General features: G+C 48.3%; 7 protein-coding genes across 7 annotated transcripts; 3 read left to right on the forward strand and 4 right to left on the reverse strand.

The window, feature by feature from the left end:
* Positions 1-26: 26 nt before the first annotated feature.
* Positions 27-6615, reverse strand: K441DRAFT_658299 (uncharacterized protein). Its single transcript, XM_067648320.1, has 3 exons — positions 6467-6615; positions 1192-6196; positions 27-1130 (listed from the first exon to the last, which is right to left on the reverse strand). The coding sequence occupies exons 2-3, from the start codon at positions 6152-6154 to the stop codon at positions 520-522; spliced, it is 5574 nt and encodes a 1857-aa protein (XP_067505087.1). The 5' UTR covers positions 6155-6196; positions 6467-6615; the 3' UTR covers positions 27-519.
* A 156-nt stretch (positions 6616-6771) lies between these two features.
* K441DRAFT_658301 (uncharacterized protein) lies at positions 6772-7201 on the reverse strand. Its single transcript, XM_067648321.1, has one exon. It carries the CDS (start codon positions 7069-7071, stop codon positions 6904-6906), a length of 168 nt encoding a protein of 55 aa, XP_067505088.1. The 5' UTR covers positions 7072-7201; the 3' UTR covers positions 6772-6903.
* Positions 7077-11211, forward strand: K441DRAFT_555249 (phospholipid-translocating P-type ATPase-like protein; the record flags this gene model as incomplete). The annotated part of the gene is made up of 4 exons (XM_067643268.1): positions 7077-9063; positions 9110-10063; positions 10120-10622; positions 10681-11211. 4 exons carry the CDS (start codon positions 7077-7079, stop codon positions 11209-11211), a joined length of 3975 nt encoding a protein of 1324 aa, XP_067505089.1.
* Positions 11212-11703: 492 nt separating this feature from the next.
* On the reverse strand, positions 11704-13006 carry K441DRAFT_555677 (uncharacterized protein; the record flags this gene model as incomplete). Its single annotated transcript, XM_067643293.1, has 3 exons — positions 11704-12480; positions 12532-12632; positions 12739-13006. 3 exons carry the CDS (start codon positions 13004-13006, stop codon positions 11704-11706), a joined length of 1146 nt encoding a protein of 381 aa, XP_067505090.1.
* Positions 13007-13793: 787 nt separating this feature from the next.
* Positions 13794-16671, reverse strand: K441DRAFT_634270 (uncharacterized protein). Its single transcript, XM_067646403.1, has 2 exons — positions 16440-16671; positions 13794-16338 (listed from the first exon to the last, which is right to left on the reverse strand). The coding sequence occupies exons 1-2, from the start codon at positions 16450-16452 to the stop codon at positions 14054-14056; spliced, it is 2298 nt and encodes a 765-aa protein (XP_067505091.1). The 5' UTR covers positions 16453-16671; the 3' UTR covers positions 13794-14053.
* Positions 16672-18062: 1391 nt separating this feature from the next.
* Positions 18063-19820, forward strand: K441DRAFT_658305 (secretion related GTPase SrgD). The gene is made up of 3 exons (XM_067648322.1): positions 18063-18478; positions 18574-18640; positions 18693-19820. The coding sequence occupies exons 1-3, from the start codon at positions 18410-18412 to the stop codon at positions 19394-19396; spliced, it is 840 nt and encodes a 279-aa protein (XP_067505092.1). The 5' UTR covers positions 18063-18409; the 3' UTR covers positions 19397-19820.
* Positions 19821-21471: 1651 nt separating this feature from the next.
* K441DRAFT_686467 (uncharacterized protein) lies at positions 21472-22367 on the forward strand (the record flags this gene model as incomplete). Its single annotated transcript, XM_067651991.1, has 5 exons — positions 21472-21510; positions 21560-21595; positions 21664-21999; positions 22055-22201; positions 22254-22367. The coding sequence occupies 5 exons, from the start codon at positions 21472-21474 to the stop codon at positions 22365-22367; spliced, it is 672 nt and encodes a 223-aa protein (XP_067505093.1).
* Positions 22368-24066: the final 1699 nt, after the last annotated feature.

Below are 24066 nucleotides of genomic sequence, written 5' to 3' on the forward strand. Positions count from 1 at the left end.
GCGGATATGAATTTGTTTAACAAAGGGTTGGGTTAAAGGCATTATCTAGCTCAATATGTCATTCCAGACAAGCGTTATCTGGAGCTCCATGTCATCACTATTGCCGTAAGGCCACCCTAAACAGTTGCCTTAATATTACATTTAAAGAAGAAACACGTAAATGCTGCTGTATTAAATCACTAAGACAAACGTCCTCTGGGGAAATAATTACAGAAACCAATGCTTTCCGTCCCGCACAACCACCTTTTCAAGTGAGTGAGACGCCCGGGCTTGGCATCAAGCCGCTAGCGGCACAGCCAAGACTAACAAATCGGAAAAGAAAGTAGAAATGAAGAGAAGCAGCAGAAGGTTTTTTTTTATACAACCTCAATGATGAAAATGAGGTAACATTGAGACATAAATCCCAGCACCTCTACTAAACACCATTCCTGAATGTGGAAAACCGGAACGCCGTAATCCAATTGCATCCGTGATCTTGTTGTATACCATCAACTTGTCTCAACGTGTTTCCGAAGATACCTATTTCGTAGCCATGACATCGACATACCGTCCCGTTCTCTTCCCTTTCTTAACAGTCCCCCCTTTTCTTGCCTGTGGTGCACCGATTAAATCTTCAATACTGCTCGCATTGCTCATCCCAGTTGATGGTCTTGATGGAGGTCCAGAAGGTGGCATGTTTGGCGGCATGAGCGATGGAGGCATCTTGTCGCTGTCGGGCCCGGGAGTCTCGCTCCGAGGAGGCGTCGCAGCCCTAGACCCAGGTCCTGACGGCGGCGGCATACTCGAGCTCCTTTGTGGATTCGACGTTGGTGGTCTCGAGGGAGGTGCTGACATCGAATGCGGCAAGCTTGAGCCAAGCTGACCTAGTGCATGGTTCGCAGCTGCGCTATTGCCACTAACACTTCGAGAGGGTGGACCACTCTTTGGTGGTGGCGGTGTGGGAGTAGGTGTTGGGGCCGATGCCCCGCCAGCTTTCTTGTTTATCCATTTCTTGAGTTCAGGATCATAATAGAATGAATTCTCTTCGCCAAGTTTAGCCTTGATGGGGCCGGGGGCAGCATTAGGATCTTTCTTGAACCAGCCACCGAACCAACCCTTTTTGTCGCCTGCGCCTTCCTTAGATTTCGCAGCTAGGGAGAGTCAGTAACAGTGCAATGCAAGAATTGGGAATAATAAGACACAAAAACTTACCATCGGCTTCGGCAGCTTTCTGGAAGGCTTTATCAACCTGTCTGTCTGCTTCAGTTTTCTGTTTCTTCTTAAGTTCGGCTGCACGACGGGCAAGGTCGTCATCGTCGTCATCGTCGTCCATAAATGACTTCTTTACGACAGGTGAAGAATCTTCGAGATCATCAGGAGAGTACGGCTGATAGGTAGGAGGTTCGTATAAGCTAGTGGGTGGTTCATAACCACTCGAAGGTGGCTCGTAACTAATGGGAGACTGATCTGGTGCGGACACTGGGGATGTAGGTCGTTGGTCAAAGCTTGATTGAGGCTGGTAACTAGATAATGGCGCCGTTTCCTCTGTGGGCGGAGTCGGTTGATAAGGACCACCATACGAAGAGTGCATAACCGTTGTATCAACTTCGTGGGGTGAGTAGAGGGACTGCGATTGCGGTGCCGGCGCTCGATGGGTGGGTGGGTTGTACTGAGCAGGTGTGTATGGACCTGAAAGTTGGGGAGAGGCCAGGTAATTGTCGGAACCCCGTCTGAACCCTAACGAACCATCTGATGACTCCATTGACGGTCTGCTTAGTTGATATGCAGACTGAGCCTGGGGATCGTACCGTGACCTTGCCTGGTCTAACGAACTTCGGGAGGGTTGACCGCTTGCAGGAGCATACCTTGAATTCATCGAGGGTCCCGCAGGCGGTACTTGGGGGCCGTTTCCAGGGTAAGTACCATAGGATCCGTACAAATCAGTGCTTGAATGTGACGGACTAATCGTGGGTGTGTTGCCTGCAATCTTAGCAAAAGGTCCTACTTCATTCGTGCCATTTCCAGAATGATTTGAGGCAGCATCGCTGTCATCACCAGCAATGAAGCTATTGAATTTCGCTAAAAGAGTTCCAGATACTTTGTCCATGCTTGGCTTTGAAATCCATGATGAGGATCCATCCTTCGGGGATTGAGAGAGTCGTTTACTCAGATCATCGAGAACTGCTATGAAACTGCCATTATAATATGGGGAAATTCTAGTGGTAGACTTTATTGCGGCTGCAATAGCGTCACAGTACTGCTGTGCCTCGTTCCGATAGCCAAACTCAGCCAACGTATAAGCATGAGCGAGTTTGTAAGTCTGCAGGTGTGGTAGACTGGTCGAGCTATTTGAAGCCGAAAGGGAAAGCGCAAATTCATAAACTTCGGTCAGAAGTACCGACTCCAAATCCCTTCCTACGTCCAGAGGACTACTCTGATGATCAGCTCCAATAAGTACAACGTCGGACTGTGGGTCGTCAACACCCCCAATATGTGCAGAGGATCTCGCGAATATATAGCAAATATGGGCCGCCTCGACTCGGCCATAGCCAGCCAGAAGCTTACCCAGGGAGATCAATGCCTGCACATCCCCTTCACTTCGGTTGCTTAGGACTAATAGTAGTGTCTCTCGCCATCGATCAAGGCCTTGTAGAACGTTCTTAGTCGATCCATTGCCATCAGTGCTAACCATCTGGAAGCCGGCCCTGGCTGATGCTGGAACAAGCTCGTCGATGCAGTCATCCCAGTTTCCAGCGAATATCTCGTAGAGCACTGCGAGTGCTTGAGTGTTTCCACCAATTTTCTTAACTTCTTTACGAACGAACTCTTGGACAACTTGTTTCCAGATATTCTTGTCAAGGGTTGAGGAGAGGAGCATTGCATGAGCCCAAAGGCGCTGGTCGACCGCATGCCAGACGGCCTTTTCCCTATCACCCTTCGTCAATAGGTTCCGCAACTCATCGACTGCGCGTGGGTCTACAGGTTCAGCTTGCACGTTGGATGTAGAAGAACGTGAGAGGCCTATCAAGTTGGCACCAATAGCAAACGGTGAACTAGAATCGGGTGACTCGGTATTGTCGGGGGATAGGATTTTTCGGATTGCTTGCTTGGCAGCAGAAGTACCCTCAAGACGACCGTCATGCTCAACAAAGGTTTGTATCACTTTCCAAAGAAGAGTCTTCTCTTCCAAACGTTTTTGCTCTTCCGGAGATATCACACGGTCTAAGCCAGGCAACTGCAATTCTTTCTCCATGGACTCGATCTTCCCGCCTAGCCAAGCAGCAACATCCTTTTTCTTACCCTTGGCTCTAAGTGGACCTGGAAACCTAGCGACACCCTCTTCAAGTGGACAGGTTTCTTTTATGTTCTGAATCTTCACCTCACCAGGGCTGCACTTCATCATTGGCACAGAGCCTCCAGCACCATATCGGGGAATGTGTTTGGGAAAACTTGTTAAAACAGTACCACCAAGCCCCCATTTAAAAATTGGATAGCCCTTCCATCGACTTAAAGGATCTGCTGCCCGTTCGTCTGTAGGCGCAATGAAATCAAACTCGCGCGAAAATGACCGCCTGTGCGGGATAATAGATGCGGTATTCTGGCTTGCTAAACCCGAGGTGGGTGATGTAGGGTCGTGGGCTGAAGCTGGTCGTTCTACGGAAGTAAAGGCTAAGATCGGATTTTTCACGGTCGCACCGGGTGATTGCGATTGAGATCTCTTTGGAGGGCCGAAACTTGACGTGGATGGTGGTGGCCCTGGCTGGTACTGTGGTGTATAGTTTGGCTGGACACGCTTCCGAGGTGAACCTACCGTGGAGGAGGGACTGCTTCTGAGAGGAGGAGTTGCTGACCTTGCAGTCATAGGTGGTTTAGACGATTGACTAGATTCAATTGGACCTTGAGCCTGCTCCTGCTTCTCAAGCTCGCTAACTTCTTCGAGCGGGCGTCTGAACGGCACTCTCGGAATGCCGTCGGTCGAGTGCATAGCGTGATGCGTGAATTCTTGAGTGGTACCTTGACTCTGGGTAGTGCTAGGAGCTGATTCCGGCTGGTCCTGTGGAAGACTGTGAAATGCTAGGGGGCTAGATGTGCGGGGCGCAAACGGCTGAACTTGAGGCCTTGGTGGACCAACAGGCTCTGACGCATATCGGCTATGAGAAGGGCCAGAGGGGGCTTGAGAAGGTGGCGCGGGGGAGTACCTAGGCCCTGCAGATAATGCGGCAGGAGGTGCAGGAGAATAGCGAGAACTGGCAGCAGGAACAGAGGGAGGCGCAGGAGAGTAGCGGGATGGTATGGGTGCTGGCGCTGGTGGAGGAATTGGAAGGCTATTAGACTGAGTTGGAGGCTGGGCTAGATCTGGAAATGCAGGTAGTCTCTCTGGTGGTTGTAGCTGGGAAATCAGTGGCGAGGTATAGGGCTGAGTTTCCTGTGTTTGTGAAGACCAGGGCCCTGTCCGATCCTTTGGAACATGTGGAGGATAGTTTGAAGGGGGGGGTGTGGGCACAGTGTTTTGTGGTGTGTATCGTCCCGAAGATGGAGCATGGTGCCTTGGCTTAGATACAATAGGCAGTTCTGCGAAGAAATCGGTGGAAGCAGATTTTGGGGTTGGATGTGATTGCTGAGGGGCGACAAGGGGGATTCCTCCCATAGGTGACTGCATCGAATGACTCGAAGAAGGGGGCGAAAGGCTTGCGACAGACATGTTGGAAGGTGGTGGCGGACGGGTAGCTCCTACACTTGTGTTTGAATACAAACTGCTACTCCTTGGCGGTGGAGTTGGCTGCACACTGGGCACAGCAACATGGTGAGGAGTGGGTCTTTTACGCGGTTTTACAATATCCTCAGGTAGGTCGAACGGAGAAGAATACCCGCCCTTGGCCTTATCCGCAAAACTCTGGGCCGAGCTAGGTATAGCGGGGCTGTTTGCTTGTTGTTGATATGGAGAAGGTTGATTGTAGGCCCCATATGCCACAGCTTGAGTTGATGTTGGCTTTCTTTGATCAAGCTGCGAGAAATCCGTGAATTGAGGGGTTTGAACACTATAAGCAGTCGTGGCAGGCTTCATCTGCGCTGCCACGGGAGCGTACTTGCTTGCTGAAGTTGAGTCGTGTCGAGTGGTCTGAGAAACTTCCTTTACTGGTTGTGTGGATGCATCTTCCAGAAATCCCTCACCATCATCAACAAAAAACACACCGGTTGATTCTTCTGCATCCGGAAGAAAGTCACCGTCCTCCAAAGCTGCTTTCCACACATCATCAAGATCATCTTGAGCTGGCTTTACCTTATCTTTGGTAGTTGTTTCAGCTCCCGGGTTTCCGTTAAAGAGAGTGTGCTCTAGCAACGAATTTGTGGCACTACCAAAACTAAATTCATCTTCTGTTGAAGTTCCCCAGTTAATCACTGGAGCACTAGATTCTTCATTTGTGTTTTTCTGCGCATTTTTAAAAGTATTTGAGATTCCAGTTTCGGTGTTGTCCTGAGAAAGTGGGCCATCCCGCTCTTTTGCGCCCGGATCAAACACTTCGCCAAAATTTCCCCAGTCTAGTGACGTGGGCTCGGGAACGTTGACAAGCGGGACCTTGCCGTCATCATGAATTGACTCCTTAAGGAACGTAGATTCGCCCTGAGGCTCATAGTGTTCTGCTAGAGGATGCTTTTCTTCACTAGCTTCCCCCACAGTATCCTGATTTTGTTCATTATCCTCAAACGAAAGATCGGACTTCCTATGTACACCATTACTCGTCTCAGGTTCGAATTGTAATGGTCGTTCCGGTGGTGTGCCTCCTGCCATTGAAGTCTGCTCTGGAGCAGAGGCTTCGTCGGAGCCGTTTGTTTGTACCGGCTGAACTTGGATAGTCGGGTGTAAATTGTGATTCGAAGAATCGTAGCTGCTGAAGAAATCATCGTCGGGTGCAGGTTTGGCATTAGAGGCGTGATGATTTATATCAGCTGCGTCGAATGCCTTCGGAGGTGCCGTGGGTAGATTGTCATTCATCGTTTCATTAGAAGAACCTAGTGCTTGGACAGCTCCAGATAAAGATTCGAGAGAATCAACAGGAGGTGCAGAAAATGAATCTATTTCTGTGTCCGGCCTTAATGCCGGATTCCAGGAGGCTGTGGCAGCCGTGCCACCGTACGCATAGGAGAAGTCCGGACCTCCATAATCGCTTCCCATTATGATAATTATTGTACGTGATTGAAAGGGTATATGGAATTACTAAATATCAGTTAGTATGCCTCCTGATTATATACAGTCTTGAATCGCGGAATGCTGGAACACTCCAAGGCTTCTGAGGGGTCTTCGGCGTGTCTCCTAGGAGTCGGTCTTCTCCAGACATGGGGAAACGCAAGACACAAGTAATTGTATCTAGACCGAATCTGCCCTCCGCTAGAGAATCCCAGAGTACCGGAGACTTTCGCACAGTTGCGCTTTGACAGAGGTTCAAGGAGTTGTTGATCATCCCTTTCAACGTCACGACGAACGTACCTATACAGAAGGGAAAAGTGGCAACAAATCTGAGGTCGCACAGGATTCGAGAGGCGACATAAGAGGGCCTTCAATCAGCAGAGAATGCGCGCAATGATGGAAGAAAAGGTTGGCGTGTTAGAATGCATGGTCCAGGTGGAAGTTGCCAGCTAACATGTGTCCCTTGGATGATTGATGAACTCATGGGCTCGGAACGCAGCACGCGGCTTCCGTGGCGTTACGTAGCCTAAAAGGGTGAACAAGGAGCGACCTTTAGCACAGCCAACACCTATTACCTGCTTACCTCCACTTTCTCCCAAATAACTCGAATAAATTGCTTTTCTACCTAACTCGGGTCCTCTAGTAATTGCTCAAGCAACGCCTCGCTATTAGCATTCAACTCGCCTCTTGCTTAAAAAGTGCGTCTGGCGCACTTTGAACAAACCTGCGACAGGGCTTCAGCAACCCGCAATAAAGAATCCAGCAGGCTCAGCCGCCTCGATCCCCAAGTAGAACCCCTTAACCTCTCTAAATATCCATCCAAAGCCATTCCATGCCTCGACTGTAACAGCAGAACTCTGTTCACCCTCCCACGATCCTGAGTGCCTTCCAAGATAGCTTTCCATGAAGCATGTCGGCCCCTCATCAATACCACCAACCGAATGCGCCAGACGATGGCGACTCGGACCTTGAGTTTGATCTTGAAGAACTTGATCCCCTCGCCGCCTCCTCAAATTCCGCTACTTCTCCTCCACACCGCCGATCAAAGGAGCATCGACAGCCATATCACGATTTAAGTGCGAGAATACCTCTACGAAACCTTAGAGTTGGCAGACTGCGTGGCTTAAGAAGAAATGGGAGGGGTTCTAGCAAAAACGATATCGATGAAGAAGATCTTCGGGCACTTATTGAGGATGAAGATGGTACTAAAAGAAATTCAGCTGGCAGTTTAGGAACAACCGGCGATGACGACGCACCGCTTCTGCCCTCTCCTTATGGCCGAAGGAGACCCCGACGAGATGAGAGCACCCTCTCGAAGCTTGGCTCAACCCTCCGATTACCAAGCTTCATGTCAACGACTTCTAGGCCAACTACACCCCGGGACCAGGCGGCGGAGGCCGAAGCGGAGGCCGATACGGAGCATGACCCTACTTCAAACCGCACTGTTGTTGTTGGCCAGCTTCAATCTACTCGCTTCCCCGCAAACGCAGTATCTAATGCCAAATATACCCCCTGGAGTTTTCTTCCACGCACTTTGTATAACGAATTCTCATTCTTCATTAACATGTACTTTTTGCTCGTAGCGTTGTCGCAAATCATACCCGCCTTGCGGATCGGATACCTTTCCACGTATATTGCACCACTAGCGTTCGTTATATCCATAACACTAGGGAAAGAGGCTCTGGACGATATTGCTCGACGGCGTAGGGATGCGGAGGCTAATTCCGAGGGTTACACTGTTTTAAAATTTGATGATAATAACATAGAAAATGGAGTTTCCCCTGGGAATGTCGCTGATAAGAAAAGCAAATCACGCAAAGGGAAATGGAGAGGTCATCAGGACGCAGGCCGGTCAACCGATATTGAGGATGAAGAGCAGGCCTTATCGACTACTACAGGCATGCCCACTGCCAGACTTCGAGAAATTGTGAAGCCTTCTCGTGATTTGAAAGTAGGCAATGTTGTAAAATTGGTCAAAGACCAGCGAGTCCCTGCAGACATGGTGCTTTTGAAAAGCTACAGTAGCGAGGTAGCTAGTGCTTCCCCTGAAGCTATTGAGTCTTCGAAATCATATGACGGACATCAAGCCTTAGTCGATACGGAAGGAGGAAGTTCATCTACGTCCCGAGAAAATGTATACAATGATTTATCGGCACCCGAGCCGTGCGGGGAAGCTTTCATCCGAACCGACCAACTCGATGGCGAAACGGATTGGAAACTTCGTCTTACTTCACCCCTAACCCAATCTTTGGATATTGGCGAATACACAAGGCTCCGAGTTGTTGCAAGCAAACCAGACAAGAAAGTCAATGAATTTGTTGGGACGGTCGAATTACTGCCGAAGTTGCAGCGCCAATATGACCCTCATATAAGCCAATGCGAAGAGAGTGAGCCTGCCACAGTAAAACACGCGTCAGAACCAGCAAAGTCAGCCCCACTAAATATTGACAACACGATCTGGGCGAACACGGTGCTCGCATCTAGCACCACTGTTCTTGCTGTAGTTGTTTATACTGGATCTCAGACACGCCAAGCACTCTCCACATCTCCTTCTAGATCTAAGACCGGACTGCTTGAGTACGAAATAAATTCGCTAACAAAGATTCTCTGTATACTAACCCTCACACTCTCATTTGTTCTGGTGGCCTTAGAAGGGTTTAAAACCAAGGATGGCAGGCCGTGGTACATTTCCGTTATGCGCTTCTTAATCCTTTTCTCAACAATTGTTCCCGTCGGTCTGCGTGTGAATCTGGATATGGGGAAATCCGTATATGCTTGGTTCATTGAACATGACAAGGGCATACCAGGGACTGTCGTTCGGACAAGCACAATTCCCGAAGATCTTGGTCGGGTGGAATATTTGCTGAGCGATAAAACTGGAACACTTACTCAGAATGGTATGATTGTTTCCCCTTATGTAAAACGGCGCTAACATGATGTCAGAGATGGAGATGAAGAAAATCCATGTTGGAACTGTGTCTTATGCCAATGAAGCAATGGACGAAGTGTACTCATATGTCCGAAGCTTCACGGTTCAGCCAGCTTCCGAAAACAACGAGCCTCCAACGTTGGTTACGCCTTCATCTGCCTACGTCGCTCCGCTTACTTCCGCGACAAGAACTCGAAGGGGGATCGGATCGCGTGTTCGTGATGTTGTGTTGGCACTCGCTCTCTGTCACAACGTAACTCCGACCAACGAGGAGAAGGAGGGCAAGACTTTCACGGCATATCAAGCATCCTCGCCTGACGAGATTGCAATTGTCCGTTGGACTGAGAATGTTGGCCTCCGATTGCTGCAGCGTGGCCGAAATTCAATGGTTTTACAATCGGTTGATAGTGGGCGAGTTGTGGTTCGTGTCCGAATTCTAAATGTCTTCCCTTTCACCTCTGAGGGCAAAAGAATGGGTATCGTCGTCAGGTTCTTCCAGGGCCCTGAATCTGCACCCACAGAGGAAGGGGGTGAGATTTGGTTCTATCAGAAAGGAGCGGACACTGTCATGAGCAGCATTGTTGCTGCAAATGATTGGCTAGACGAGGAAACTGCCAACATGGCAAGGGAAGGTCTCCGTACACTTGTTGTTGGTCGCAAGAAGCTTTCCGCTCAAACTTACGAAGAATTCTCCACAACATATGCTCAAGCTTCGCTCTCTCTACATGGTCGAGACAATGCTATTGCCGATGTTGTCAAAGAGTACTTAGAGCACGATCTCGAGCTCCTGGGTGTCACTGGCGTGGAAGACAAGCTACAGAAAGACGTCAAGCCATCTTTAGAATTGCTCCGTAACGCCGGTATCAAGATATGGATGTTGACTGGCGACAAGGTGGAAACTGCTCGATGCGTGGCAGTGAGCTCAAAACTTGTCGCTCGCGGACAGTACGTCCATACTATTGCGAAAAGTAAGCATCTTTACCGTTATGCTTCTCTTTCTGCCCGTTACTAACCCACTACTCAGTGAAACGCAAAGATCTTGCACATGACTCTCTTGACTTCCTCCGCGGCAAACCTGACGCCTGCCTTCTTATAGATGGCGAATCTCTAGCACTTATGCTTAACCATTACCGTGAATCATTCATATCCGTCGCTGTCCTTCTCCCAACGGTTGTCGCGTGTCGCTGTTCGCCCACGCAGAAAGCAGACATCGCTGTATTGATACGCGAGCATACTAAGAAGCGGATCTGTTGCATCGGCGACGGTGGTAACGATGTCTCTATGATTCAAGCCGCAGATGTAGGCGTCGGTATTGTAGGCAAAGAAGGCCGGCAAGCAAGTCTAGCAGCAGATTTTTCGATCGAGCAGTTCTGTTATCTCACCAAGTTGCTCGTATGGCATGGAAGGAACAGCTACAAGAGGAGTGCGAAATTAGCGCAGTTTGTCATTCATCGTGGATTAATTATTAGTATATGCCAAACCGTTTTCAGCATCGCAAGCGAATTTGAGCCAATTGCGCTGTACAGAGTAGGTCTCTTTCTGTCCATTCTATTGCGTTTCTGCAGGTATTAATATGGATATGCAGGACTGGTTACTGGTAGGCTACTCAACGGTCTACACAATGGCACCCGTCTTCTCCCTCGTTCTTGACCGCGATGTCGACGAATCCGTCGCCAATCTTTATCCCGAACTCTATGCCGAATTAACGACTGGCCGTTCCCTCTCCTATCGTACTTTCTTCATCTGGGTTCTCGTTTCTATATACCAAGGTTCCATGATCCAAGGGCTTTCTCAGATCCTCGTGGGCCTAGATTCCTTCACTCGCATGGTCTCTGTCTCATACACGGTGCTCGTGCTCAACGAGCTCATTATGGTCGCAATGGAAGTCACGACATGGCATTGGGTTATGATTGCAAGTATCCTAGGGACCGCTGGGATTTATTTTGGCAGCCTACCCTTTTTGGGAGAGTACTTCGACCTAGCGTATCTGATGAGTCTGGCTTTTTGGTGGAAGTTAGTTGTCGTTGCAGCCATCAGTCTTGTACCACCATATGCATTTAAGATTCTAGGAAGGACACTGAGGCCGCCGAGTTATAGAAAGGTGAGAGGCGTTTAATTACATGTCTATAAAGGATTCAGCACAGCGTTCAGGTCGGAATTATTTTATTGTAACATAATGTGTCTATCATATTCGCCCTTGATCACAAAATTCTTCTAGAATCATGCGAGCATTCAAACTTCCCAAGTTTCCCACCGCACGCTCCGCTTTCTACTACACTGCCCGTCGTTCATCAGTCGGTCGAGCCTCACCGAGACCATAGAATTATTCCAAACCAATTATCAGATGCTTCTTCAGAGGATGCAAAGCCAAGCGCTCCCGAATCCCCACCATACCTAATAGCATCATGGATAGAATTCAGCCAACTGGGCCCCTAAACATTGGATAACGTCCACCGTGTAATTAACGCTGTAGAATCCGGTGCTCATTACTCAGCCGCTGCAGTAAAAGTGGGAGCCGTTAGGATACATTGACAACCTGCCTTGGCATGTCTCTGGCAAGCACTTTAGGGCTCTCTTGATTTGACTCGCATTGAGCCCTAATCGCTTGTTACGCCATGCTCAGTACACTACCCGGCAGCGAAGGGCGTGGTATCCATTTATACACGCGGTCAGAGTAGGATCTAATGTCGCCATTATTATCGTCCGGAATGAGTGTAGGACGAGAATTCGTATCGCCATCATCGCTCCAATCAATCTCTGGTGTTCCTGCAGCACCACTCATTGCCGTTATTCGTTGCAAGATCCATTGCATCTCCAGGAGTTCCAAGCTTGGTAAAGGTCTCCTTCCCGGATCGTCAGTGGTAAGAGTGAAGATATCTCCCGATTTAATCTTTGGAGTTGACAGATCATCCGAAATACGAGTCAAGAAACATTTTTTTTCTTCTTTTTCGACGAGGTCCAAGTCCTTTGATGATACTGACTCCATGAGTAGATCAACATTGTCTGTGAGTTTATGATCGTATTGAGGTTGCCAGAAGAATTGAATGGTAAGCTCCTTCTCATCTTCTGAAAGTTTCAGAGGCTTAAGCGCAAAATGTCCATTATTCCAATATCCATGCGCAGTCGCAGTGAGACAGATGAGATTGAAGCAAGAATCAACGCCAGTATCAGGATGTTGAGGATCCGGAAAGATCTTTTTTCTCCATTTATCAACGCGATCTTTGTCCCAGAATACCTTCAAGAGACTCCAAAAGCTGGATTGGGCTGTATAACGGGCATGTGATGTATTTGCAGTTTTGTTGAGCATGCTATACGGAAAAATGTGTGTAGCTTGAGGCTCATTAGCTTTCGTCAAGACGCATTCTCCATTGTCGCGTTCTATACACTAGATATATTGTCAGCAGGAGTCTTCAAAAATTAGACAAAATAAACTAACACGGTCTTTAGCCGAATCCAAACGCGACACCCATTTCTTTCCATCTGAATTATTTGTGGTTCTGTAAGTCTCTTTGGTTTTCTTCGATCCAGAGAACTGCCCTGATTCCGATCCTTCAAGCTCTTTAAATTTTTGGGTCCCTATAAAGCGTTAATATGTTTACGGCTAAACATAACCTCAATAAGCCTTAAAAATCTGGTAACTTACACAGCCTAGGTACAACGGATACGGGGGTATCATACCCAAGCACGAAACTGGGGTTTATTTTGGCAGTGTCCACTAGACCTTTCAAGATTTTTATATCGCTGAGCTGACAGCAAGCCCAGAAAGTTGGAGAAACGAGGTCGACTTCAAGAAGACTCTTAAGGTTGGTCAAAAGCTCGGTGCGTTCTGATGTGGGTATGTTGTAATCTTCATCTGAGGGGCCTGCTTGACCGGGACCAGCTGGTCCCTCGGTGCGTTCTGGTGTGAGCATGTCGAAATCTTCACCTGAGGGGACTGCTTGGCTGGGATCGGCGGGTCCCTCGGTGCGTTCTAATGTGAGTATGTTGTAGTCTTTGTGTGAGAGGCTTTCTTGCCTGGGTTCGCGAAGGAGATAGGCGGGTCCTGAGGTTGTACCTTCTCGTTCCTGAAGTCGCCTTTTCTTTCTCGTTCCTTCCCCCCCGGCGCGCCCTTGGGTTGTACCCTTCCCTCCCTGATGTTTCCTTTTCTTCCCTTTTGGTTCCATTTTGGCTCCTCCCTCTAGTTGACGTTGTCTCAACTTGGCTCCTCTCTCTAGCTGACGTTGTCCCATTTTGGCTCCTCCCTCTTGTTGACGTTGTCTCAACTTGGCTCCTCTCTCGAGCTGACGCCGTCCCATTTTGGCTCCTCCCTCTAGTTGACGTTGTCTCAACTTGGCTCCTTCCTCTAGCTGACGTTGTCTCAACTTGGCTCGTTGCTTAGCTCGCTCCCCTCTAGTTTTCGAAGCACACATAATTCGCGGCTAGTGTTTATCAAGTGGCTAGGTAGTATAAGTTCCAGCCCGATCAGAGCTATCGGTTTGTAGGCAGTATTGACTCTATTGGAATTTATCACGTTGCTTGTGTCCGAGGGTGAAAGGATGACGGAATTTGTAAAAAACTCTCGGCACTTGCCCACTTGAGATCGGAATATAAAATATCCGATCTAATCACATGAGCTCGTTGAGGTTCTAACCACTCCTAGACGTGTTGAGTTAAGCGACTGAACTATCGAGGATGATAAAGGATAGGTCGGTCAATTCAGGGACCTGTATCGCGTTTCTTGTGTTAGAGCATAACTACACACGAGTAAAGAGAAGCACGCTGAATCAAATTGAATTGAAGGTGTGTACAAGAGTGTAAAGAATAGATGCAAACATCCCAGCCGCGGTTCCGCAGGCATGCCACGCAAATAAGTCAGGTGTAGACGCCAGGACATTTCCCATGCTATCCGTATCCCATCGCCATCGCTTTTGAATAAAACAAAAAGCCCAAAACTCCAGCGCCAATCTAATCTATCCGCGTTATGAATAGCGGCCTGCTCGCTCTCCAAAAAGTTCTCCTGCTTCTCTGCAATATCGGACGTCTCCGAATCCATGGACTCCAACTTCACTCCCCCAGCAAATTACTAGCGCGTCAAGAATTCCTCCTAAAACTCCTTCCATGGCTCCTAAGACGCCCCAGCCAATCGCTGCAGCAATGAGGCCAATGACATAGGCGTACATACTCCCTTTCACACCGGAGCTACCGACCTCGATCATACGGGCTGTAGAAACCCAACCACCAAAACCAAGGGCAAGGGACACGATGAAGCGCGTTGCATGAAGCAGAAGTTTCGCTAACTGGTATGGTACAAGCGATGATCCTGTTGGCGAAGAAAACGACCGTGGGCTTAGCGTTGTGGTTGGTGACGTTTTGGAGACAAACGACATCTGAGAAAGATTGTGTGCGGCAGTCCCGAGAGGTTGTCCATGAACCGAAGCGTATGTTAAAGTCAATGGGTTTGTCAGGGTGGCTATTGGTGTCGGAATGAGGGAGTAGGCACACATGCTCAGCAGGCCGGCGACACGACGAGGAAGAAGCAAAAGCGGAAGTCGAACGGCAAGCGACAGGAATGTCGAGAGGCAAATTGTGCCAGCCATGGTAGTTGAAGCGTGAGTGGCAGATGCTTGAACTACAACTCGTGATGACGGAGAGGGCGTAGTGTTACGATGAAAATACCATTGGCTGACTGTTGCTGCGGTTGTCGCCCGTTGTATGCCCGAAATCACACCTAGAGTCCAGAGGTAGTCTAGAACAAATGCAGCACCCAACCACCAGGTACTAAAATCGATGATGAATAAGTTCCGAGTCTTAGAGAAGTGGCCCTCGAGGAATAGTCGCGTGAACATCAGCATCCACAACCAAGTCCATAGTACAACTAACGAGAGCGTGACGATTCCGACAATCAGGAGTGGTGACATAGCTGTCAAGATGCGTCCAGTGAATTCTAACAGCTCGGCTGCCTTTCTTAAAGAGTGCCGGCCTTTCCAGACAGTGTAAACCCAAAGTATGGCGCATACAGCTGGTATGAACGAGAACCATCGCATGGCTTTGTCCTGAACACTCTTTCCATCCCAGGTCCCCTTATAGCTTGAAATGAAAGGGTACAGGAAGAACGAGAATAATATTGTTGGAACCGATACCAGGATGAGGAATATCAGCGGACGCACAAATGATCGCAGCAAAGCCAGCCATAAGAGTCCGACGATGACGGACACGAGAGAGTAAATGCTAAGTAGGTGAAATGATGAGTGTAAGGCAGTATAGATAGTATCTCCGAGAGGGTTTTTCTTATCAGGTGTAGATGTCTGGAGCAGGGTAATAAAAAAGGTCCCGACCAAAGCGCATTTAGCGATGATGAACAACTCTACCCAAAAGAAGTCATGCCGTGGTGGTGCCATTGGATCTTCCGAAACAACAGGGGGTACACTCTCACGATCTGGGCTCATTGGTCGGGGGTTTTCCAGCAGTGTTTCTTCATCCGTTTCTTGGGGTATAGGCAATGTGGTTCTTAGAGGACTTCGAGGCCGATTGAACATTGGGGGGTTCCGAAACTGTTGAAAAGCTGGAGGGTGCTCATCCGCCTCACCTAGCAGGTTGTCCGAAGCATCCTCGCCCCTTTCCAACTCTTCCATGCTATTCCCCATAGCCGGTCCTAACTCCACATCGACGAGCTTCCCCTTCCCTTTACTGCTTAGTTCGCTAGCTTCAGATAGTGGAATGCTCTTATCCCTATCTTCTCGTTCCTGAACAGACTCAATTTCTGGTGCTCTCCTCCTCGTGCTTATTTTGTCTCCTCTCCACGAACTCTTAATGCCTCTGCCGGTACTGAATCCCGGATGATTATTATCCAGGCGACTACCCTCTAAACTATGATCTGAAACTCGCTCAATATCTTCTTCACCTTCGGTAGATTCAGTAAGATGGCTTGCACCAAATTGTCGTCGTGATCTTTGAAGTGCATAAAAATCCGCTACTTCTCTTTCATGCTCCTCCCCATCGTTCTCTTCCCGAAACTCGTCAGTAGCGCTATAAAAGAGCGGTGCAGGAGCAGCAGATGTCCTTGAAGCAAACGGAAACCGGGATATTTGAGATGCACTGGGGTGATAAGGGTTCGCCATATTGTTTCGCCGCTGGAGGTATGAGTGGGAGGCGGGAATTCGGGCTGGCGGACGAAGACGATCTGAAGGGTTACGACTTGACGGAGATACGTCTGCCTGGCCCACAGACAGTCGCGACTGTGACTGCGCCAGGAATCTCGAGGCATCTGGAAAAAAGCATCTCAGTCAGTCACGCGAGTTGATGAGTTATGAGACAACGGAGATCATCTGCCTCGGCGGGCGTCTGATAAAGGCATCTGGGGCTTACACTCTGAAAACATGGTGATTTATAGTGCTGGAGAGTTGCTCGTGTGCCAGACAGCTTCCCCGGGGGCCCTCAGGTGCTTGGGCAGAGTGTAGCCTTGTGGTGCTTGAGTCAGGTTGTCAGTCAGTCGGTGAGAAGATGCGGCGGTGCAGGTGCTGGCTGTTTCTTGGAGGCAGCGGTGAAATCGACCGCGGGAGCTTCCCTTTCATGCAGAATATAGGGAGGCGAAAATGGTATAGTAAGTCATGCGATAATGTGTATAAGAGAAAGAGAAGTAGCTAAACGAATATAGGCAAATGCGAGAGTCCTGTCGGTAGCTGTGGTGGTCGTTGACGTGAAGCCAGCCAGCGCCAAGGCGAGGCGAGGCGAGGCGGCGGTCAGGGCTTAGGCAGGCATGCGTCCCAGCAATCAGTCAACACACCGAAACATTTAATCGTCGCCGGGTACTAAAATACGAACATTTTAGGTATAACCCGAGCATGGGAGGCCGCTATTATTATAGGGGCTTTCGTAATCTATTCTAATAAATAGCAAGCGTGCTCTTTGTTGCTATTGAAGCCTTTTGTAGAACTTCAGTAATGACTCCTCCAGTTTTTGTCACCATTCCTGTTAACGGTAAAGTTTCAGATGCTGCACAAGTAGCTGCTCTGCGACTACTATGCTGCGATGTCATCCTTAGATTTACGTCTTGACCATACTCACGAATTCCAACGGTCGTGTTGTGAGTCTGGGCGCCGAGCTGCTGTAGCGGCATCTCCTCCTCTTCCTAAAAACGTTGCTGCTTCTCCCTCTTTGTCCTCCTTTTCTTTCAATATTTCCCGCTCCGAAGTGAACTTTCAAGAGTCACTGGAAAACAGATCGCGCTTCCTATCCTTTAATACGCTTGCGTCCTACGAGAGGCGGTCCGTGCGCGAACACCAGAATCAAAAGTACGCGTATGGTCACGGAGCCTTGATCCTATTGATTCTATTGGCTAGCTCCTATCGATAACGTAGGACGCAAACCAGCGTGTTAAGGGATACCGTTGGGGCTAAACATTTTGATTCCAGGTCTCAAACTGAACAGAAAATGCCGAAGACTTAATGGGTACTTCATTCAGTTGAAACGGTAAAGACAGTTGTGGCAGGGTCTTCATCAAGAATCACTTAACGCAATCACAAAGAAAGAACTATTAGAAAGGGAGAGAATGGATGTAGGGGGATGGGGTTTTGCTGCATTACCGTTGTGAAAGCCTCGAGTTAAAAAGATTGTAAATATAAAGTTGAACAGCGATATTGCCGTGTCGCACACAATATTACCTAGACTTTCGGCTCATTCAAACAGAAGCAAGTCCTATGTAGGAGGAGAGTTCGCTGGAAAACGAGGCGCGATATCCGAGATTTTTATTTCAAATAGCCAAGAAGACTCTAAAAGTAAATCCAACGTATGAAAAACACCTCAGTAATACTTGAAAACGTTTTACAAATATTGCTCAAGCACCACGGTATTCTGAGAGCTAAACTCATCCCCAAATCAGGAGTTAGATGAGGTCATGCGGCTCCAAAGGAGCGCAAATACATTGAGACGGTGTAAAGCAGGCTAAGTGGTGCTAAGGCTGGACATTCGGTCACAAAGCTCCCGGCTTGGCTGACGCCTGGGATATATCAAAACTCTAGCCACTTCTAAGTGAACACATCAGAGCAGGAGACCTATTCAGGCAACTTCTTACTTATTCATACCTCCTCCACACCGCTCCCAGCTCTCTCCACGGCGCTTCTGATATCCTCCTCCCCCATACTTCTTTGTTTGAGCATTCAACCTTAAGAGCGCAACTAAGAAATTAGCTCCGCCACCCCCGAGCCACACCCACTTACAATCGTCATTCGAAGATATCATCCCCACATATTCGTTGCTTGAGCCATAACGAGCTTCCCATTTGTCAGCGGGAGCATCGAATATAGAAATTGAGCTCTATTGAGCTCAGATAGCTTCAGATGTCTCAAACATGGGACTATATCGCGAAGATAGTATCCTTAGGCGATTCCGGTGCCGGCAAATCTAGTGTATGCCTTACTCTCTTCATTTTGCCTAATTATATTTTCGTTCTTCTATTTTACTGTCCTCCAGTACTTTAAAATATTGTTCTGACGTTATCTAGCTAACGGTACGGCTCTGTGAGGGCCGCTTCTCTCCTCATCATGATGTCACGATAGGTGTAGAATTCGGTAAATTTAAACAATCCAACCGCTATCACATAACTTGCTGAATGCTTTCTAGGCTCCCGTATTGTTCCGGTTGGGCCTCCAGCTTCTCTCTCCCTTGGCATCAACAATCCTGCCTCGAAGGGTAAAACAGCGTCCTCCCTAAATACGCCAAATGCCACGTCGCCCACACGACCGCAGCAACAAAAGCACATGAAACTTTCTCTATGGGATACGGCGGGTCAGGAAACATACAAGTCGATAACACGCTCGTACTTCCGTGGCGCGTCGGGCGCTTTGCTCGTGTTTGACATAACGCGCCGCTCCACTTTTCTTTCTGCGACATCATGGCTGCGTGACCTGCGGCAAATAGCTGAAGATGGCATAGTCATAGTTCTAGTAGGGAACAAAAGCGATCTAGCGTCTGCTTCAACCGTCTTACCATCATCACCGTCTCAAGAATCGTCCGAGGGCAAAGACAACAAACGCCAGGTGACGAAGGAAGAGGCGGAAGAATGGTGTCGTGCAAATGATGTTATGCAATATGTTGAGACATCAGCAAAGTCAGGCGAAGGTGTCGAAAGAGCATTTTTGGAGGTCGCAGAGAGGATATATCAGAACATTGAGGCAGGGAAATACGACCTAAATGACCGAAGATCGGGAGTAAAAGGCCCAGGAGCAGGAGGTGGAAATACAGCGAGGACAGTTAATCTAGGAATGAATGATGCGACTAGCGGGAAGAAAGGACAGCAGTGGGGAGGAGGGTGCTGTTTATCATGAGATATGGATATGTTGTCGTCAGGCGCATGGAGCTCTGTACAGTAAGGGTAGTCTGGACAAGACGCTGTGGGTTTTGTTTTATTATTAGCTGTTGCATCTCAGGGCGTTTTCTGGGCATCACGTTTCTTACGCTCTTTCGAGAATCTACTAATTACACCCTTCCGCGCTAACAACAAGAAAATAGTTTATTTGTATGCTATTTTATTAACTCACCCTGCCGCTTCTTTTCGTCTCGTATCCAACGTCCTACCCTGCCAGCTTTTTAGAAGATTGTCTGCAAACTTTTCCGAATTCCGTCAATATTATTAAGAGTCGGAATGGTATTCCCCGGTTCCTTTCAATCGTGAAGTGTCTCTAACACGCATAACCAAAACATCTTGTCATGCAATCCCACAGGAACTTTCCAAAACTGTCTCTCTTATGCCGGAATCATTCGCATGACCATTTTCGTACACAACCTGCTCAACTTTATTCAGTCCGGCAGCACTGAAACCTTTGGGATTTGGTGTCGGAACGCTCCTAGTGCAACCCTGGATTGGAACGAATATCCACCTTGCCTTCGGGCCGCTCAAACTAACCTAGGATAGTAAGCAGGTCCAAATGACTACCATCGCACGGCGTAATAAAAAGATTTTCGATCTCCTCCCCGCGTCGAATCATGTATCCGAGCGCGTGCTCATCGTTTGTGAAGAATTTCGGACGAAAATGAAGTTCACATCGCCACTGGGAAAATTATTATGGATAACGGTTACATCAATGCTGCAAACGTGCGCTATATCGAGAGCCCTTACGAGGAATGTGCTTGTAAGGTATCTGGCCATATGGATGAGTTCGTTGTAAAGACTGTAATCGTTAGGGCTGCGCCGAGTGATCCAGATACGCTGGGTCAAAAGGCTTTCAGCGACTCTCAGCGGAGACCGTGGGGTTTGTTTCGGAAACGTTAGATACTGCTCACCACTTGGAATTGGTGAAGGTGGGCGATGATCACATTCTGATTCTGGAATGGGGCAAGGCGGGTTAAAGGATGGTTTTGTTGTGATGAAGACTTTATAACCCGCATAGGTGAATTGCTCTACGCCAAGGATTTCAAACTCACAAATCCGAACTAGGAATTTTGAGATTTAGCACGACCGGCTAACTCAAACTAGCCTGCGTCCAGGTCCGTTGAATAAATTAGAAATGGTGGACTAATTCCCTTTTACCGTTTCATCGAACTTCCAAATCCCTGAAAAGTATCTTAAAGGCCTGACTTGAGCTCGCACAATCAGCATCAAAACCGCATCTTACAAGAGCCACCAGAGTATCTGGGTACGTCCATTGAGTATAGCTGTTCATCGAAAGCCCCCTAAAAAGTAACATGGTAAGCTCTCTTCTAATAACCGTAGAGGAATAAAGGAATCTAACAGTTACAGGACAATTCTAGGATATTGGCGCTGAATGGCTTGATTTACTGCCTCATATATAGATCTATGGCCATCCGGGTCATCCTGTTTAGAGATAATCCGTCCGAGTTCACTACCTGGATGAAACTGAGTATCAATGGTATTCGTTGGCTCGGGGAGGCCCATATCCTCTAGTGAAAGGGAGCATGGGAAAAAGTAGGCCACGTTGGTCGAAGGAGTCTCGTGCATGTACCCCATAAGATTACACCCATTGGTGAACATAGAGGGCATGAAGAAGAATGCCACACCCTGAGTACTCTGTGCTAGAATTTGGCTGCGAGCAAACATAATATCATAGCCTTTCTTTAGCGCTCTACTGTGAAGAGCGTTGCAGAGTGTTCGGTTGTCGATGGCGTTATTGATGTAGATATTTTAATCATACTTAGAGGAGTCGTAGTCCCTAACTCGGCGCTGGCAGAGTTGTTGTTCGGTGAGCATGCGCGCCTTCTTTCTTGATGGCCACATGTGCTGGGGAATCCTACCATTTTGCTGCCTAATAAGGCGTCTCAGCATGAGGTGAAGCCTTGGCGCTCCGGTATAACCCCGGATTAGATATTTTAAAAAAATCCAATGACTTGTGTGACCCGACCACGTAAATCTCTAGTCTGACTAGCAATCACAACAATAACGACCATGGGTTTCACCGATTTTGTGTCCGATACTGGAGTCACAGTATGTCTCTTCTATTCCTTTGATCCAGTAGACATGACTGACGGCATAGCTCCTTAATAACTGGCTTCGGACCAGGTCATATATTGTTGGGTAAGTTTCATCAATACTTCATGTGCCTTTAGCTAACCTCTCCCTTGCTACTCGCCTTCTCAGGCCGACGTGAAGTGCTTCCAAGCCTTCAAGAGCAAGCCAGACGAAACATCCGCCACCAAATTCCCCAACGTCTTCCGCTGGTACAAGCACATTGCGACCTTCGAGTCTGACTTCTCCAGCCTGTCCGGCGACCCATCCAAGGCTTACACCGCCTACGGCCCTGAGTCCTCCGAAGTCACTGTCAATCCCGCAAAAGCTCCCGCTGACGACGAAGACGAGGATATCGATCTCTTTGCTTCTGATGAGGAGGAAGATGTCGAGCAAGCCCGCATCCGTGAAGAGCGTCTAGCCGAGTACAATAAGAAGAAGGCTACCAAGCAAAAGCCTGCTGCTAAGGTAAAAATACTAACGCTAATGATCGTAAATACTCATGCTGATGCTGGTATAATAGTCCATTGTCACGCTCGATGTCAAGCCTTGGGATGACGAGACTGATATGGCTGAGCTTGAGAAAAACCTCCGCGCTATTGAGAAAGATGGCCTCGTGTGGGGGGCCTCCAAGCTTGTCGCTATCGGATTCGGCATTAAGAAGTTGCAGGTGAGTGCGTCCTTGGTCGATTGAGCAAATGTGCATGCTAACGCTCATCGAGATAAACCTGGTGGTTGAGGACGAGAAGATCTCTCTAGATGAGTTGCAAGAGCAGATCGCTGAGGATGAGGACCATGTTCAGAGTAGCGATATTGCCGCGATGCAGAAGTTATAGAGGGAAATTGTTACGGAGCTGGAAAGGGCTCATTGAATAAGGCTTGGCTTGAGCGTTACAGAAGGTGTGTGGTGGTGCTATATCAAAAAGTAGACTCCTCTTGAATTCTTACACGCTCAAGATAACCTGCGGGAGTGCGTCTCGAATACTTTTTGTGCGATGTTCGAAGTGACTTGCTACCTGTACACTTTCAGCGCAAGCAGCCTTCATGTCAATCACATGCAACCAGCATGGTCCATCAAGCTTAGGTTTAATTTACATCTGCCAGACTTCTACTACTAACGTACCGCTACTTTCGACTCAGCCGCTATTAAACACATTCGTCCACAAATAGTCAAAATGATCAGTAATTCTCATCTGAGCCAACCCTCTCCCACAAGTCGTTCAAGCCTCAACCCCTTCCACGTGGGTTCCTCAAGCCTAAACCTCTTTACCAGCTTCCTTATCCAGTGCCACGTCAAAATGTCAATTGCAGTATCTTTGGTCCCGAATTTGGTATTGAACTCGACAGTCAGCCCACTCCAATCAAACGTTTAGTCGTCTACTAAGTTGCGATCGACATGTTCCTCGATCTGATTTTCCCGTAGCCTCGAATATTTCGTCTAGCACTTCTAATGATTTTGCAGATAGTAACGAAGGTTCCAACAGGTGCCAAATTTGGCGTTGGAGTCAGCAGTCAGCACATGCAGGGCCTGAAGATCGATTAAATTCTCTCTGCTCTCGATTTGCTTAGAGACCCAAGTTAGCTGCTCCTGGGACCAGTTCTGGATTTCGGCCACGCCCTTTAGCCTGACGTTTCGCATCACTGCTATTTTAACAAGCCTCACATCGAGGACATGGGTCGGGTGGTGCGTCCCGAACTTTTGAGGGAGCAGACCGGCTATATCCACTATAGCGTGACTCTCTAGTTTCCATTGAAAAGCTTGATCCGCTTCTTCTCCTGTAAGCGTCTTAGTTTTTTGGCCTCTGAACCGTAAGACTTTATTCGCAAGATGGAGAAATTCGCTGTTCCTTGTCCATTTTGGCTTGTCGTCTTCTAGAAAGCTGAGGTCGAAGTACTTCACTACCAGATTGTACCTCTCAATACCACCCGCTGTACATAAAGTATCGAAGGCCTCGTTGAATGATTGCACCATGTCGCTCCACGGAGTGTCGTTTGTCGCTGATGTCACAATCCATTTCAACTGGTTCCACCCTGTTTTCCGATAACGGTTGCTAAGGTTGGCAGACTCGATCTCTGGGGACAACTCAATCCCTCGGCTTCCTTGAACTTTCAGCTTCTGCTAGGCTAGCATCCTCTCGACTGGAACAAAGAGCAGTGTGCAGCGAGCCATCTTTTTCGGTCGTTCCGCTCCTCGACCATCCCCAAAGCGAGCGCTGAATTCCTTATCGAGCTCGATCCAGTGTCGGATACGATGACGTGAAGGAATTTTCCTTTGGAGAAGGATTTCAAATATCCATTCGCATTGTTCTGTCGTCCAACAGAGCTTGGTCCAACAAGTTTTCTTCTTCATCCCTCCATTATCTTCCTGGAATGGATCCAACTGAGAACTTTGGCTCGGCTCGGGCGACTTGGAGCCCTGGATCTTGATTCATTTTGTCTGTGATTCTGACGACTCTTCAAGGGCCGGATGTTTTCGCTTTCTCGAGAGCTGCTCTTTTAGTTCAGCAGGCACAATCGTTTTCCCGGCAGCCCTTT

The sequence above is a fragment of the Cenococcum geophilum genome, assembly GCF_001692895.1.
Source record: "Cenococcum geophilum 1.58 unplaced genomic scaffold K441scaffold_16, whole genome shotgun sequence".
NCBI lineage: Eukaryota > Fungi > Ascomycota > Dothideomycetes > Gloniales > Gloniaceae > Cenococcum > Cenococcum geophilum.